This window comes from Anguilla rostrata, chromosome 3 (genome assembly GCF_018555375.3).
Source record: "Anguilla rostrata isolate EN2019 chromosome 3, ASM1855537v3, whole genome shotgun sequence".
Taxonomy (NCBI): domain Eukaryota; kingdom Metazoa; phylum Chordata; class Actinopteri; order Anguilliformes; family Anguillidae; genus Anguilla; species Anguilla rostrata.
The window spans coordinates 1,720,554-1,734,266 of NC_057935.1; the positions used below are offsets into that span (position 1 = coordinate 1,720,554).

The window sequence follows — 13,713 nt, forward strand, 5'->3', positions numbered from 1 at the left end:
CTCTTCGTTGATGGCTGTTCTGCTTCCTTCAAATAATTTCTTAAAATTACAGAAATGCTTAAAAACACAAATTAAAATTATTTAATGATGCAAAATATACAGACTATCAAGTGAAATATAACAAATAGACAACAATGTAACACTTTTATATGTAGTTAATTACAGAACTGTTGGGACAGTGACACCAGACCCCTGGGACTGTCCGTGCATAGGATGGGCCCCCAGCAGCCCACAGGATGGGCCCCCAGCAGCCCACAGGATGGGCCCCCAGCAGCCCACAGGATGGGGCCCCAGCAGCCCACAGGATGGGCCCCCAGCAGCCCACAGGATAGGGCCCCAGCAGCCCACAGGATAGGGCCCCAGCAGCCCACAGGATGGGGCCCCAGCAGCCCACAGGATGGGGCCCCAGCAGCCCACAGGATGGGGCCCTCCCAGCAGCCCATAGGATGGGCCCCCAGCAGCCCACAGGATGGGCCCAGTCAGCCCACAGGATGGGGCCCCAGCAGCCCACAGGATGGGGCCCTCCCAGCAGCCCATAGGATGGGCCCCCAGCAGCCCACAGGATGGGCCCCCAGCAGCCCACAGGATGGGGCCCCCCCAGCAGCCCACAGGATGGGGCCCCAGCAGCCCACAGAATGGGCCCCCAGCAGCCCACAGGATGGGCCCCAGCAGCCCACAGGGTGGGGCCCCAGCAGCCCACAGGATGGAGCCCAGCAGCCCACAGGATGGGCCCCCAGCAGCCCACAGGATGGGGCCCCAGCAGCCCACAGGATGGGGCCCCAGCACCCACAGGATGGGCCCACAGCCCACAGGATGGAGCCCCAGCAGCCCACAGATGGGGCCCCAGCAGCCCACAGGATGGGCCCCCAGCACCCACAGGATAGGGCCCCCCCAGCAGCCCATAGGATGGGTCCCCAGCAGCCCACAGGATGGAGCCCCAGCAGCCCACAGGATGGGCCCCCAGCAGCCCACAGGATGGGGCCCCAGCAGGTCACATTATGGGCCCCCCAATGTCCCATAGCTCTGGTATTTACCTTCACTGGAGAGGCCGTCACTGGAAAGCACAGATTCACTAAGATTTTTATTAAATTATCTTTTTAAACATGACATGAAATCTCATGGTGCAGATTCGGGATTCCTCGAACCAACAGCGGTGAGCACGTGCGTGCGTGGTCTGGCTCCCGTGCAGCTGAGAGGATGCAGGGGTGAGTAACCTCAGCGTGCTGCCTGCTGTGCAGAGAGCCCGGTCCCCAGGTCTCCAGGCCGAGCTGCAGAGGTTTAGCAGAAAGATGCGGAGCAGCAGGGAGCCTGAGGAATCTGGGCTCGGAGCAGACGCGCATTAATTAAATGCCATTTTCCTCCTTTCATTGTGTGAGGATTAGCTGGCTGTCCTGTGAGTGTATGTACGCCTCTGCTTTTTTTTTCATCTCCCTCTCTCAGTCTTTCACCCTCTCTCTCTCTCTTTCTTTCTCTCTCTATCTCCTTCTCCTCTATTTTATCCTCTCTCTCTCTATCTCTCTCAATCTTTCTCTGCCTCTCACTCTCTCTTTCTCAGTCTCTCTCAGTCTCTCTGTCTCTCTGTTTCTCTCTCTTTCTCAGTCTCTCTGTCTCTGTCTCTCTCTTTCTCTCTCTGTTCTGGGAGTACTGCCAGTTTCATTTCCTGATTGCGCCGGGCACTCTCACCCGTACATGACATCATTTACCTTTGATTCAGTATACACACCCATTAAGCGCTAAAACAAACCCGGTAATGTCCGCGGAACCCTGGGGCCGCTTGTGCTTCGGAACCGCAGAAATATTTAACGTGGCAAAAACGCGGATCTGACCTCATTCAGCCGTTCGGTCTGACTGCAGACAGCCACCCGCCCTTTGAAAGAACAGAACAGACATTCAGCCTCTGATTTTTTCCCCCCCAAAATATTTTAAAAAAAACCTGGGATGGCATGAATTCCATTTGCCTAGTTAGGCATCGGCAGGGGATGCCCTCATCTGCCGATCCGAAGCTTTAGTAATAACTATACATACATGATCATTTTGATATCAGCAATTTCGCACACAGTAAGATTTTTATTATATTTACAGATTTATGTAGAGTACATCCTTTGCATATGTCAGTAACTTAAAAAAAAAATTATTATAGGTAAAATAACCTGTGCATGCATGCTTGGTACTGGTATGTCCTTCTGTACATATGGACTGTTGCTGCATGTTTATATAAAAATACTGAAAATTGCATAATTAAATTGTGACATAAACATGATGGTTGGGAGCAGGGAAGTTGTGATGTGACCCTGGCTCTGAATGTATGGCGTGTAAGTCAGTTAAATATGCAAAAGGCTCATTATGGGATATAATTAAAGCCTTGTGTGGCATAAAATAATGCTTAACCAGGCAGAATGCACAAAAACAAATGGCTAGAACTCAGAGATTCTGTACAGTCGAAAAAAACTTTGCTTGAGTACTAAGTCTGGCTGGCTAAAAGGATCATAATATACTGTTACGAAAATGTTTTTTTGCTTGTTAAGCACGTTATGTCTGCTTATTGCAGCATTGAACTTTATGAAAATGAAGAGCTAGGACCTCACTATTTTTCATTGTTGATGCATTAGATGAGCACTAACTATAGGTAAATGGATTATAGAAAAAATATACAGCTCATTAAGCATTATTTTTGCTCAACGAGGCATAATGTGCTAACACAAGGACCAAGGTGGTTTATATTGCTACCCTTTTTCTCACAGGAAGTCCTCATGGAATACTTTAACAGTACAAAATATTATGGTCCAGCTTTTCACTTTTGTAATGTTACATTAAGCCTAGTTAAGTAGTTTTCTTGGTAAGCGTTCTAGCCTAGGCTACTACTACTGGCTTGGGTTCTTTGCAGGAAAATCGCATAACCATGTTTACTATGTTTGTCTTCAACGGTTAGCAATGTGTTTTGTAGCAAAGAAGATGACCCAAAGGGGACGTAGTAGGCTAGAACGTTTACTAAGAAAACTACTTAACTAGGCTTAATGAAACATTACCAAAGTGAAAATCTAGACACTACTATTTTGTACAATGAAAGTTTTCCTTGAGGACCTACCATGATTTTTTTTTTTTTTTTTTAAAGAACAGCAATATACAATGTACTGAACGCTTGTTTTAAAATCTAAATTCCACTAAATTTACATGACATAGTATTTGAGAAATCATCGACTCAATAAATCATCGGTTAAACGTTAAAAAAAAAAAAAAATTTAAACGCTGAACAGAAAAAAACAAACGGAACCGAAAAAAACGCTGACTCTGACTCGGATTGACCGGGCTGCTTTCCGTAGTTCTCGGCTAGACGATGGCGTCTAGTCTGGATGTTCACGTCCGAATATGTGGACAAGAAATCATTAAATACGATTTAGAAATTAAAGCTCTCATTCAGGTAAGAAGAGCTTATGTGAAATTAATGTGATATTTGCTATAGATGTGTTAGCTTCATTCGTTCATGCTGTCGAATATACCTCCCCAAACATGTTATGCTGCTCGTGATGCACTTGAAATGCCGGCAACGTTATCTTGCTGTAGAGCTTCTTTCTGTTTGTAGCCGTGATTGTTTGTGATAATTTTTGGGATGACAGTAACTACCCAGTGACAAGATAGCGATTTAGTAATCTAATAAACGTACAAGCAGAGGGCCGATTGGTTTCAGAAAATTCAGTACGCTTATACCGGTGCGAAATGAAAGATGTTAACGAAGCTGATGTTATTTGGCACGTTGATAATATAACTTTAACAACCCGTGTAATGTCACTTAACATAGGATATAGGGGAATGTCCTGGACCACAAAGCGAGCTCGCGGATTTAAACTCTGAAGTAAAGGAGAAATTCCGTCATCTGAGATTGCGGATTCAGGTGAGCGTCCAGGCGCATCGTTTCTCAGGGACGATGGGATATTCGTCCTGTATTTTAGTAGGCTTGGTTTGGAGTTATTACCGTAGATTACCATGCAACTTTAGCTTGATGCTAGGAGTATGGCGGAATAACTCTCTTCTACAGGATCTGGAGCAAATGGCGAGGGAACAGGACAAGGAGTCGGAGAAGCTGTCCATACTGAGGGAGGTAGAAGGCCACCGGAGGCAGATGCTGAGGTAGGCTTGAGTGGCTGAAGCTCTAGGCTCCTAATCACTTCTGAAGGGTTAAATCCGCAGTGCTGCACCGTTTTAAATTGAAACCCGTTTCACACTCGTACCGTAGAGCTGAATGGTGTTCCAGACGGTTTTGCATTTCGAACCCTCCTAAAATGACCGCTCTGTGGCAGCCGGTGTTTGACTTTATCCAACAACTCACTACAGGCTGGAGCACTGGGGTTAAAAAATACACTAGAATACATGTGAACTTGACATTATAATATTGATCTATATGAGACACTGAGTCGTTCATCGTAATATCACAGCTATACTACATTACTGCAAAAACAATACTGCCAGGCATGTGTAAATTAGACCGTTTATTTCATCTGACCATGAAATTTGTGTTGAAATATTTAAAGATATTATTAATTCTTAAGATTTTCTATGACTGAAGACCCCAGTTTAGGAAACGCTGCGCTTGTACAATGTACAGTTCACAGTTAGTTGTTTGGCGGTAGATTTTAGCCTGAGCTGCTTACACTAGTCATTTAACAGAAGCAAACGTCACAAGAGCGAGAGATCGGCACAGTTGCAATATAAAGAAGTGCCGTTGTCGAGATGCAGATCTGTGAAATAAAGCTCGTGAAGGTTTCGTTGTTTAAAAAAGGAAATCCTCAGAACGAAAGGACAAAATATGTGTGGAATGCTGTCGAATGGCATCGGTGGCATCATCTTTCATAGCTAAAATAACCGTGAATAGCCGTCCTTTAAGGAGACGTGAGTCTTCATTTCCTGGTCTGATTGCGTGCCGTGTGGGCCTGTCAGGTTTGCCAGTTAGCACTTTGATTGACGTTGAGCTACGTGTTGCGGTCGCAGTGCAGATGGACGGCGTGCCTGACGTGCGTTTTGATTGACGTTCAGCAGAGCTGTCTCTCTGTCCGTCTCGCTCACCCGTGTGAAACGGTCTCGACTGGGGCAGGGCTGACTGGAAAGCAGAATTCCAAAACAAGCCTCCCCAAAATCTTCCAGGGCAGGCTCTTCCTTTTGTGGCCGATGGGATGTTTGTCGGAGACGTGGTTGTGACGCTCCCTGTGACCGGTTCCTTTCCTTGTGTGTGTGCAGCAACCAGACAGCCTGGAGGAAGGCCAACCTGGCCTGCAAGCTGTCCATGGATAACCAGGAGAAGGAGGAGCTGATTCATGGAGGAGATTCCCCCCTGAGGCAGAGGTCAGTGGAGTGATGCACGGCAGCCATTTTGTGCCAGAACACTCACCCACCACACATCGGCTGAGGTGGAGAGAACAGTTTTTAGCCAATTAAACTGGGGGATGATCAGGTGGCAGGATGCTAGATCTAGCTGAGATATCACTGAAAAGACAGCAAATGTATGATTGTGCTTGATCAGTCCGTGCATGTCTGTGTAGTCCAAAAAAATACAGTAAAAGAATAAATAAAGTATGTATATATTTTGCACCAAAAAACGGTTGTAATTCATAATGGAAGATATAAGCTTTACTGGAAGACATGGATTGTTTTAGTTTTTTTGCAAGATTGCTAGTAGTGGTTCATCTGAGCTGGGAAAAAAATAGTTGTTTGAATAAAAGTGTTTATTTGTCCAGTGTTTGTGAGAAGCGGGAGTCTGTCCTCTCAGACGGTGTCACTGGCCCCGTTTTGTTCGTCTGTGAGGGTTTACGGTTACGGAAACAGCAGCACATTTTTTCCATTTTGGAACACAGTCTCCCCCGTTTGTAAAGATGTGGAGGTTTTAGTGCGGGTTTAGGGATGAGGTTTATTCTCTTATTCTTGCGCACCCCAGACTGAAGCAGAGAACATGAATTAAACATCATCAGAACTCCTTTGGTGTTTCAGGATGACTGCAAGTGCTTCTTTGGCTCACTGGCTGCTGGTTTTGGGGATTTTCCAAAGACGCTCGAAATGCTCCAGGATTCAGTGTCTGTGAAAATGGCATTTATGTCCCCCCAGGACATTTACTGAAAAATTTGTCTTTCTTGTTTTAGTCGGCTCTTGGGCACAAAATGTCTGTTTAGCTGTCAGTTTCTTGCTAGTTTCCCTCTCTGGGTGCAGTAATAGGTTTTTATCTGCATCAATAAAAAATAAACTGGCACATTCAGCTTACGTTGCTCGCAGTCCCTGAAACGCTGGTGGCAGTTATGCAGCTGGAGCTCTACCAGGAAAGCCAGGGCCTGCAGCGGTGTGCAAAATATTTGTATATTTGGGCGGGTGTGTTTCAGGACAGATTTTGTTGCCTCTGCATGCCTGTAGTCCTGGATTAACAGATCACATTTCAGTGCTGTTAGCATGTGTACACACACGTGTGTGTGTGTGTGTGTGTGTGTGAGAATCGCGAACACACCCTAGAACCTCACCTGTGTCTGTCCTGCTCTCTACCTGACGTTGTACACCTGGACCAGTGCCACTGCTCAAAGGCACCTTTTACCTGTAGAGAGAGAGAGCCCCTTACCTGAGTCACAGGTGCGCTCATTACCTTCTCCAATCCACATGTCAGCTGGACACAGGCTGGTTTGGAATCTGCTTGGACTTTGAGTGTATTTATTTATTATTATCTGTGTTCTGAAAGACAGTTTCGGCACAACCTGCCAGCTCGGCAGAGGCTGATGTCAGAGCCTTCAGTTAAACCATCTCCAGAACAGCTTGCACATGATCATCAGGTTTTGGGATCATTTTTTCCCTGTGTTCAGTACTGTGCTCATTCATGCTTCCGTTTGAGAGTGTCTAATGTCTAAGCAGTGATGGAGAACTGGGTGAAACAAGACCAGGTTAAAACCTAGTATATGGCTGGACCCAACACACGTGTAACTTCATAACTCGGCCGACCAATGGTGCAACTTCATTACTCAGACAGTCAGTCAGTCAGTCACTCACAGACATTCGTGTTTGTAGGGCTGGCCTCGCTGTTGCGGTCCAGCCAAAAAACTAAGCTTAGTGGGAGTGGCTCCAGACAGTCATGTGGCCTCTGTTTCTCCAATCAGAAAGATGACCAAAGAGAGCCTGGCCCAGTCCTCCAGTGACATCACAGAGAGCCTGATGAGCATCAGCCGGATGATGTCACAGCAAGTGCAGCAGAGCGAGGAGACGATGAGCTCACTTGGTAAGAGGCGCCCCCTAGGGGTGACGGGGAGAAATGCCTGTTTGTGGTTAAAGGGAGGGGGGGCGGGTCTGCCTGTTTTGAACATACGGGGTATTGCCATGCTGAACCACACGCTCATCAACCAAAGACGTTAGTGAATCTCTGTCTGTGGTGATGCATAGACCTGCAAGATGGAGGCCGCATGCTGACATGTCTGAGGCCTGGACGCGTGTGTCCCTTCCGTTCGGTTTGGAGAGCAGCTGCGTGGTTTTAGCGCTGTGTTCAGCTGCAGCAGTGTGCCTGTGCCAGTGTGCCCAGCGGTGTGCCCGCTGTGGTGTGTGCCCAGCGGTGTGCCCGCTGTGGTGTGTGCCCGTAGCAGTGTGCCCGCTGTGGTGTGTGCCCGTAGCAGTGTGCCCGCTGTGGTGTGTGCCCAGCGGTGTGCCCGCTGTGGTGTGTGCCCGTAGCAGTGTGCCCGCAGTGTGTGCCAGTGTGCCCAGCGGGTTGTGCTCGCTGGTGGTGGTGTGCCCGTGCAGCAGTGTGCCCGCTGTGGTGTGCCTGTTGCCGCGTTGCAGCAGTGTGCGTGTGCCCTGCGTGTCCATTGTGTGCCCGTAGCAGTGCTGCCCTTGTGTGCCTAGCATGTGCCTTGTGCCCGCGTGTGCCGTTGAGTGTGCCGTGTGAGCTGGGACTCTGGTCTCGGTGTGCCGGTGCAGATGTGCCCGCGGGCGGGTTGACCTCCAGCCCGGTCCTATTTGTGCGGGTGGAGGGACACGCGGGTGCAGCACCTTTTCACCGCTCTGCCTCTCCGTAGCCACGTCCGCCAGGACGGTTCTGCAGACCAACGAGGAGTTCAAGGCCATGACCGGGACCATCCAGCTGGGCCGCAAGCTCATCACCAAGTACAACCGGCGCGAGTTCACCGACAAGCTCCTCATCTTCCTCGCTCTGGCGCTCTTCCTCGCCACCGTCCTCTACATTCTGAAGAAGCGGCTCTTCCCCTTCCTGTAGAGGACGCGAAACCCCTGACTTTCAGGTTCCGCTCCGTCTGAGCTGCTGTTTTATCCTGCTTCTTTTGGAAAGATAATACCTTTTTGGCTATTATTTCCCCTCCCAAGTTTGTTTCTGGCTTTTAAGAGATACATTCCAGGCTTTTAAGAGATTGGGTCTAGGCTTTTAAGAAATCCAGTCCAGGCTTCAAAGAAATCCAGTCCAGGCTTTGAAGAGATGCATTCCAGGCTTTTACGAAATCCAGTCCAGGCTTTTAAGAGATCCATTAGTGTGTAGCTCTCACATATGTGGTCCAGTACTCTGTCCAGCTCCTGTCTGCACTGTTAGTAAAGGTTGCTGTTTTGTTTGGGTCATCTGAGCTTCTCCAGGAAGTAGACATTTTGGCAGAAGGGTTGCAGGCAGCAGTTTGCCCATGCTCTGCTCCACGGACCAGGAGTGCTTCAGAAATCAGGCGGTCCGTGTCAGCGGGTCCTATTCATATGCTCTCAGAAACACAAGCAGAAGGCTAGCTTCCAACTTTATATTTTCTGCATAAATTATATATTTAAAAGTTTATACATTATGGTTACAAAATGTAGTTTTATACATTTTATTCTGTGTGCGCACTGTTTCCTGCTGAATGGCCTGGCTCTGTGTTCGTCGGGCACTGTGACAGGTCATAGTGTGCCAGGCTGTGTCTGTCAGGCACTGTGACGGGTCATAGTGTGCCAGGCTGTGTCTGTCAGGCACTGTGACAGGTCATAGTGTGCCAGGCTGTGTGCGTCAGGCACTGTGACAGGTCATAGTGTGCCAGGCTGTGTCTGTCAGGCACTGTGACAGGTCATAGTGTGCCAGGCTGTGTCTGTCAGGCACTGTGACAGGTCATAGTGTGCCAGGCTGTGTCTGTCAGGCACTGTGACAGGTCATAGTGTGCCAGGCTGTGTCCGTCAGGCACTGTGACAGGTCATAGTGTGCCAGGCTGTGTGCATCAGGCACTGTGACAGGTCATAGGCTGTGTCTGTCAGGCACTGTGACAGGTCATAGTCTGTGTCCGTCAGGCACTGTGACAGGTCACAGGCTGTGTCTGTCAGGCACTGTGACAGGTCATAGGCTGTGTCTGTCAGGCACTGTGACAGGTCATAGTGTGCCAGGCTGTGTCTGTCAGGCACTGTGACAGGTCATAGTGTGCCAGGCTGTGTCTGTCAGGCACTGTGACAGGTCATAGTATGCCAGGCTGTGTCTGTCAGGCACTGTGACAGGTCATAGTGTGCCAGGCTGTGTCTGTCAGGCACTGTGACAGGTCATAGTGTGCCAGGCTGTATCCGTCAGGCACTGTGACAGGTCATAGTGTGCCAGGCTGTGTCTGTCAGGCACTGTGACAGGTCATAGTGTGCCAGGCTGTGTCTGTCAGGCACTGTGACAGGTCATAGTGTGCCAGGCTGTGTCTGTCAGGCACTGTGACAGGTCATAGTGTGCTAGGCTGTGTCTGTCAGGCACTGTGACAGGTCATAGTGTGCCAGGCTGTGTCCGTCAGGCACTGTGACAGGTCATAGTGTGCCAGGCTGTGTGCGTCAGGCACTGTGACAGGTCATAGGCTGTGTCCGTCAGGCACTGTGACAGGTCATAGGCTGTATCCGTCAGGCACTGTGACAGGTCATAGGCTGTATCCGTCAGGCACTGTGACAGGTCATAGGCTGTATCCGTCAGGCACTGTGACAGGTCATAGTGTGCCAGGCTGTGTCTGTCAGGCACTGTGACAGGTCATAGTCTGTGTCCGTCAGGCACTGTGACAGGTCATAGTCTGTGTCCGTCAGGCACTGTGACAGGTCATAGTATGCCAGGCTGTGTCCGCTTTGGGATAGTGCCTGTGTTTCTTGTGAACCGTGTCGTTGAAACTTTAGTTGTAACAGTATAATTTTGACGTCATTGATTTGGTACCAAGACCAATTTTATGAGCTATGTTTTCAGGTGTACATATAATGACATACATTGGCTTTAGTTTTTTTTTTTTTTTTTTACATTGGAAACATTGTTTATATATAATGTAATTATGCATTTTCTAGAAAGTAATTTGTATTGATGGTATTTGATGGAAACAATATAGGCCCATTTGCTCTTTTAATAAGTGTTACACAAAGTTCTGTTTCTGTCTTAATTTGGTACTTTTTTACATTTTTTTTAAAGACCATGCTCGTATTTTATTTGGCCTGTGACATCATCAGTTATTAGTCAAATCTCATTGGTGTTGTGATCAACAGGAAGTGACTCGTTTCTTTAGTGAAGTGTCCATGGTCCCTCTGTTCTGGCTTGTGTGAATTAGACGTTAGCGCCGTTAGTGTTAGCGCGATAGAGCTGAGCCTGTGGTTTACTCTTCCTTGTTTCCGTTGGATCATCGGTGTTTAGTTACACTCAGCACCTGCAGTCTGGACTCTGGTCAGAGACTACAGGAAGGTTACAGACTGAACTCACTTGTCTGCTGTTGGGCGGACTCGGTCAGCTCTGGTGTTGCTGTCCCAGGGTCATGCAAGTTGGAAGATGGGTGTTCTGGCCTGCTGTGCCGGAGGGGGAGGGTGGGGGCAGGGCGGGGCTGGGAGGGGCAGGGCAGGGTAGGGTGGGGCAGGTGCAGAGCAGGGGGGCAGGGGGGCAGGGGGGGTGGTGGTGACCCAGAGAACGCGAGCATGAATCGTAACGAACTTTGGCATGAATCACATCTCTGCCGATACAGAAGCATGCGCCCCTGTCTTTCTTCAGATAAGACCCGGAAAAGCCGATTATTCTGGGCCCTGCCCCCCCCCGGGGAGGTATTTTTGGAAGGGGCTGTCTGTGTTATCTGGCTTTTTCCTTTCAACGCCCAGCAAGCGCAGGGAAGCTGCTGCAGCGAAGTGACCTTCAGTCCCCCCCCCCCCAACCCCTCGATCCGGATATTGGTTTTACCTGGATACTGACTGGCTATGTCCTAGTTCGTTAGAAAACTTTCACTTTTCAACCAAATGTCGCTGAGATTCTGCCTGAATGCCTGGACAGCGTTTAACTGACTTTTCACCACAAAAATGCTCACTGGGATTTGACTGATTGCATATCCAGCTTCTGGGTTTGACACCTATCAAGGGTTTTTTTTTTGTTTTGTGCGAATCTCTGTATACTTACAGCTTGTTCTATTACACCTTCTGTCTCTTGGTTGCTGCGGTTTTGTTGGACATCTGAAATTATGGTAACCTATAGAGGTGTCTGTTCCAGAGTCTGACAGCGACGCCTTCCTTTATCTGTGTCCTTTTCAGTAGGGCTACTCCGCCTCTGGCTAGTCTCAATTTTACACTTTCAGGCCGCCCAGTTTAACGCCTGTGAGGATTTACACGAATAACATTTGCTTTGCCTTCGGGCTCTTTGCGTCCGCAGCCTGACAGAACGTCCGTTAAGTGTGCAGTTCAGGTTTGGTCCTGCGCACTTAAGACGTGGGAACAGCCAATCCCATGCGAGATGGGTTTTAACTAGTGATTAATGGGCTGATGAACGCCATTAACCCGGACCAGACGTAGGCCTCCCCTATAGCGCGCTTAGACGTTAAGTCGCCGCTCTTTCGCGTGATGGGCTGTCAAATCAACTTCGTATAAGCAACTGAAACATCTGAAAGGTCACGGCCTTTTTAAAGTCTGTCATTGGTCAATTAAGGCATTATCGCGAGCTCTGGATTTCCTTTTCCGCTCAGCTCAGCGGAATTTCACCGGGTTGGGAATACCGTGGGGAGCAAGAATTTAGCCATTCCCTGAATAGGTTCACTTGTACGGAGAAACGCAAAACTGCACAAGTGCGCAATTTAGCATACGCTCAGACTTTCTTATGAAGTTTCAGAATTGTGAACATTGCGTGACAAAGTCCTGCCGGGCTTTGTCAAATGTCAAGTGGCCTTGTAGTCGCAATACAAATTTGTTGCGTTTTACAACCTTTCCTGTCTCAGTCTAACAGTTTAAATGGAGTACTGTAACGACCACTTGAGTAGTTTTAACCTGACGCTAAACATACGGGATATCGCGCAGAGGTCATCTCGTGAGCGTTTAAGACATTTGCCATGGCTACAGACTTTTTATGTAGTGTGTTGGAATTAAATTGTTCCTCTGTATCAGGTTTTACTTTGAAATTTAAAGGGGGAGTGATCTGGTATTCGGACACTCGCGAGAAAGGAAAACAGACGGACAGTGGAAAATTCCGCCTGATTGACAGTTGACAACTCGGCTTATAAATACGTTATTCTTAAATACAGTTCTCTTGCTGGGCACACAAAAGTTCCGTTTTCTCAAATCATTTGTGGGATCCGATTGCCTTTGAGTTATTTGAGTATGGATAATTAAAATCTGTTCAAGTATATGCTGGTCTTTAACGTCTGAGTTAAACTTTCTTTAACTTTTGTTAATTTAGTTACAACCAACTGAGGGAAATGTCGAGCATTGTTGGGCTGAATTGCCTATTCTCATCATTATATTACGTTATGTTAACAATTTGTTTAGTTTTAAGAAGCGACTGAATTAACTTGGGGAAATTGGCATTACATTTTACACTGTGGATTTTAAGACAAATGTGTGGTTGTGATGTTTTATTTTCTTACTTAGTCTGGGTGTTGGTTTGTTTTGAGTGTTTGTAGTGCAGCTGAAGGAAACTGCGCTTCTTCGTTTACACGAAAATGATTTTTTTTTTAAAGTTCCTAATTGTATTGCACATGCCGCGATGAATCGCATAACGTCGGCTACAGAATAAACGAAGAGAAGGCTTCACTGTTAAATTCGACAAAATGCCCATTGACTTGAATGCTGAAAAACACCCCGAATCAAGTTTTGTTTTGTGTAAATGTAATCTATTTGCACCGTAGGCATTTTTGTCGGCTGTATTTGCCGATGATAATTATTTGTTCACACTATGGAGGACATATTTCATGGTTAATTTTAGTCCTCTTTTATTTAATTTTTTCTAATAGCCTGCGTAATTAATAGGCCTATTTGTTATTGAGCGTGCGTTTTTATATTCAGAAACGGGAATTACGTAAATGCATTTTAAATTGAACATCTGAAAATGAACATAGACCAATTGTAAAATGTATCTTCTAGTTTAACTGATATCAATATGACCCCTTTACCCTATTGGCTGTATCGCATCATTCGATGAAACAATGACACTGGAGGTGCATGTCCCGTCCACGCAAAATATCCAGTGTTAATTTAACTCTTAACAGTAGGCCTACACACGAGTTCGAAAAAGACCATATGTGCTCTTTGAGAGTTAATTTAACACTGTACATTTTACTGCGCGTGCAGGTGCTCGTTGCAGTGTTCCGCCGTTTGGCCGATAGGTCTGTCGGCTATGCTGCACAGGATACAATTAGGCCTAGCCGCCTAATCTAGCTGTAGATTTCAGCAGATGCCTAATAAAAAATAACGGACAAAGGTTCCGATCTGATCCCGATTTAATTAAATGAGACATTATCTTTCTACTTTATAATCACTGTCGTCTTCTTTAAATAAATA

General features: G+C 47.2%; 2 protein-coding genes across 3 annotated transcripts; both read left to right on the forward strand.

Annotated features, from left to right (window-relative positions):
• The first annotated feature begins 213 nt into the window (after positions 1–213).
• LOC135249688 (proline-rich protein 2-like) lies at positions 214–1,343 on the forward strand. Its single transcript, XM_064325206.1, has 2 exons — positions 214–990; positions 1,239–1,343. Exons 1-2 carry the CDS (start codon positions 214–216, stop codon positions 1,341–1,343), a joined length of 882 nt encoding a protein of 293 aa, XP_064181276.1.
• A 1,791-nt stretch (positions 1,344–3,134) lies between these two features.
• Positions 3,135–8,548, forward strand: LOC135249784 (vesicle transport protein SEC20-like). 2 transcript variants are annotated; one of them, XM_064325341.1, is made up of 6 exons: positions 3,151–3,418; positions 3,797–3,889; positions 4,034–4,125; positions 5,230–5,334; positions 7,119–7,237; positions 8,025–8,548. In XM_064325341.1, exons 1-6 carry the CDS (start codon positions 3,335–3,337, stop codon positions 8,219–8,221), a joined length of 690 nt encoding a protein of 229 aa, XP_064181411.1. In that variant the 5' UTR covers positions 3,151–3,334; the 3' UTR covers positions 8,222–8,548. The 2 variants fall into 2 exon arrangements, with proteins under 2 accessions (XP_064181410.1, XP_064181411.1); XM_064325340.1 differs by having other exon boundaries at positions 3,135–3,418; positions 3,797–4,125.
• Positions 8,549–13,713: the final 5,165 nt, after the last annotated feature.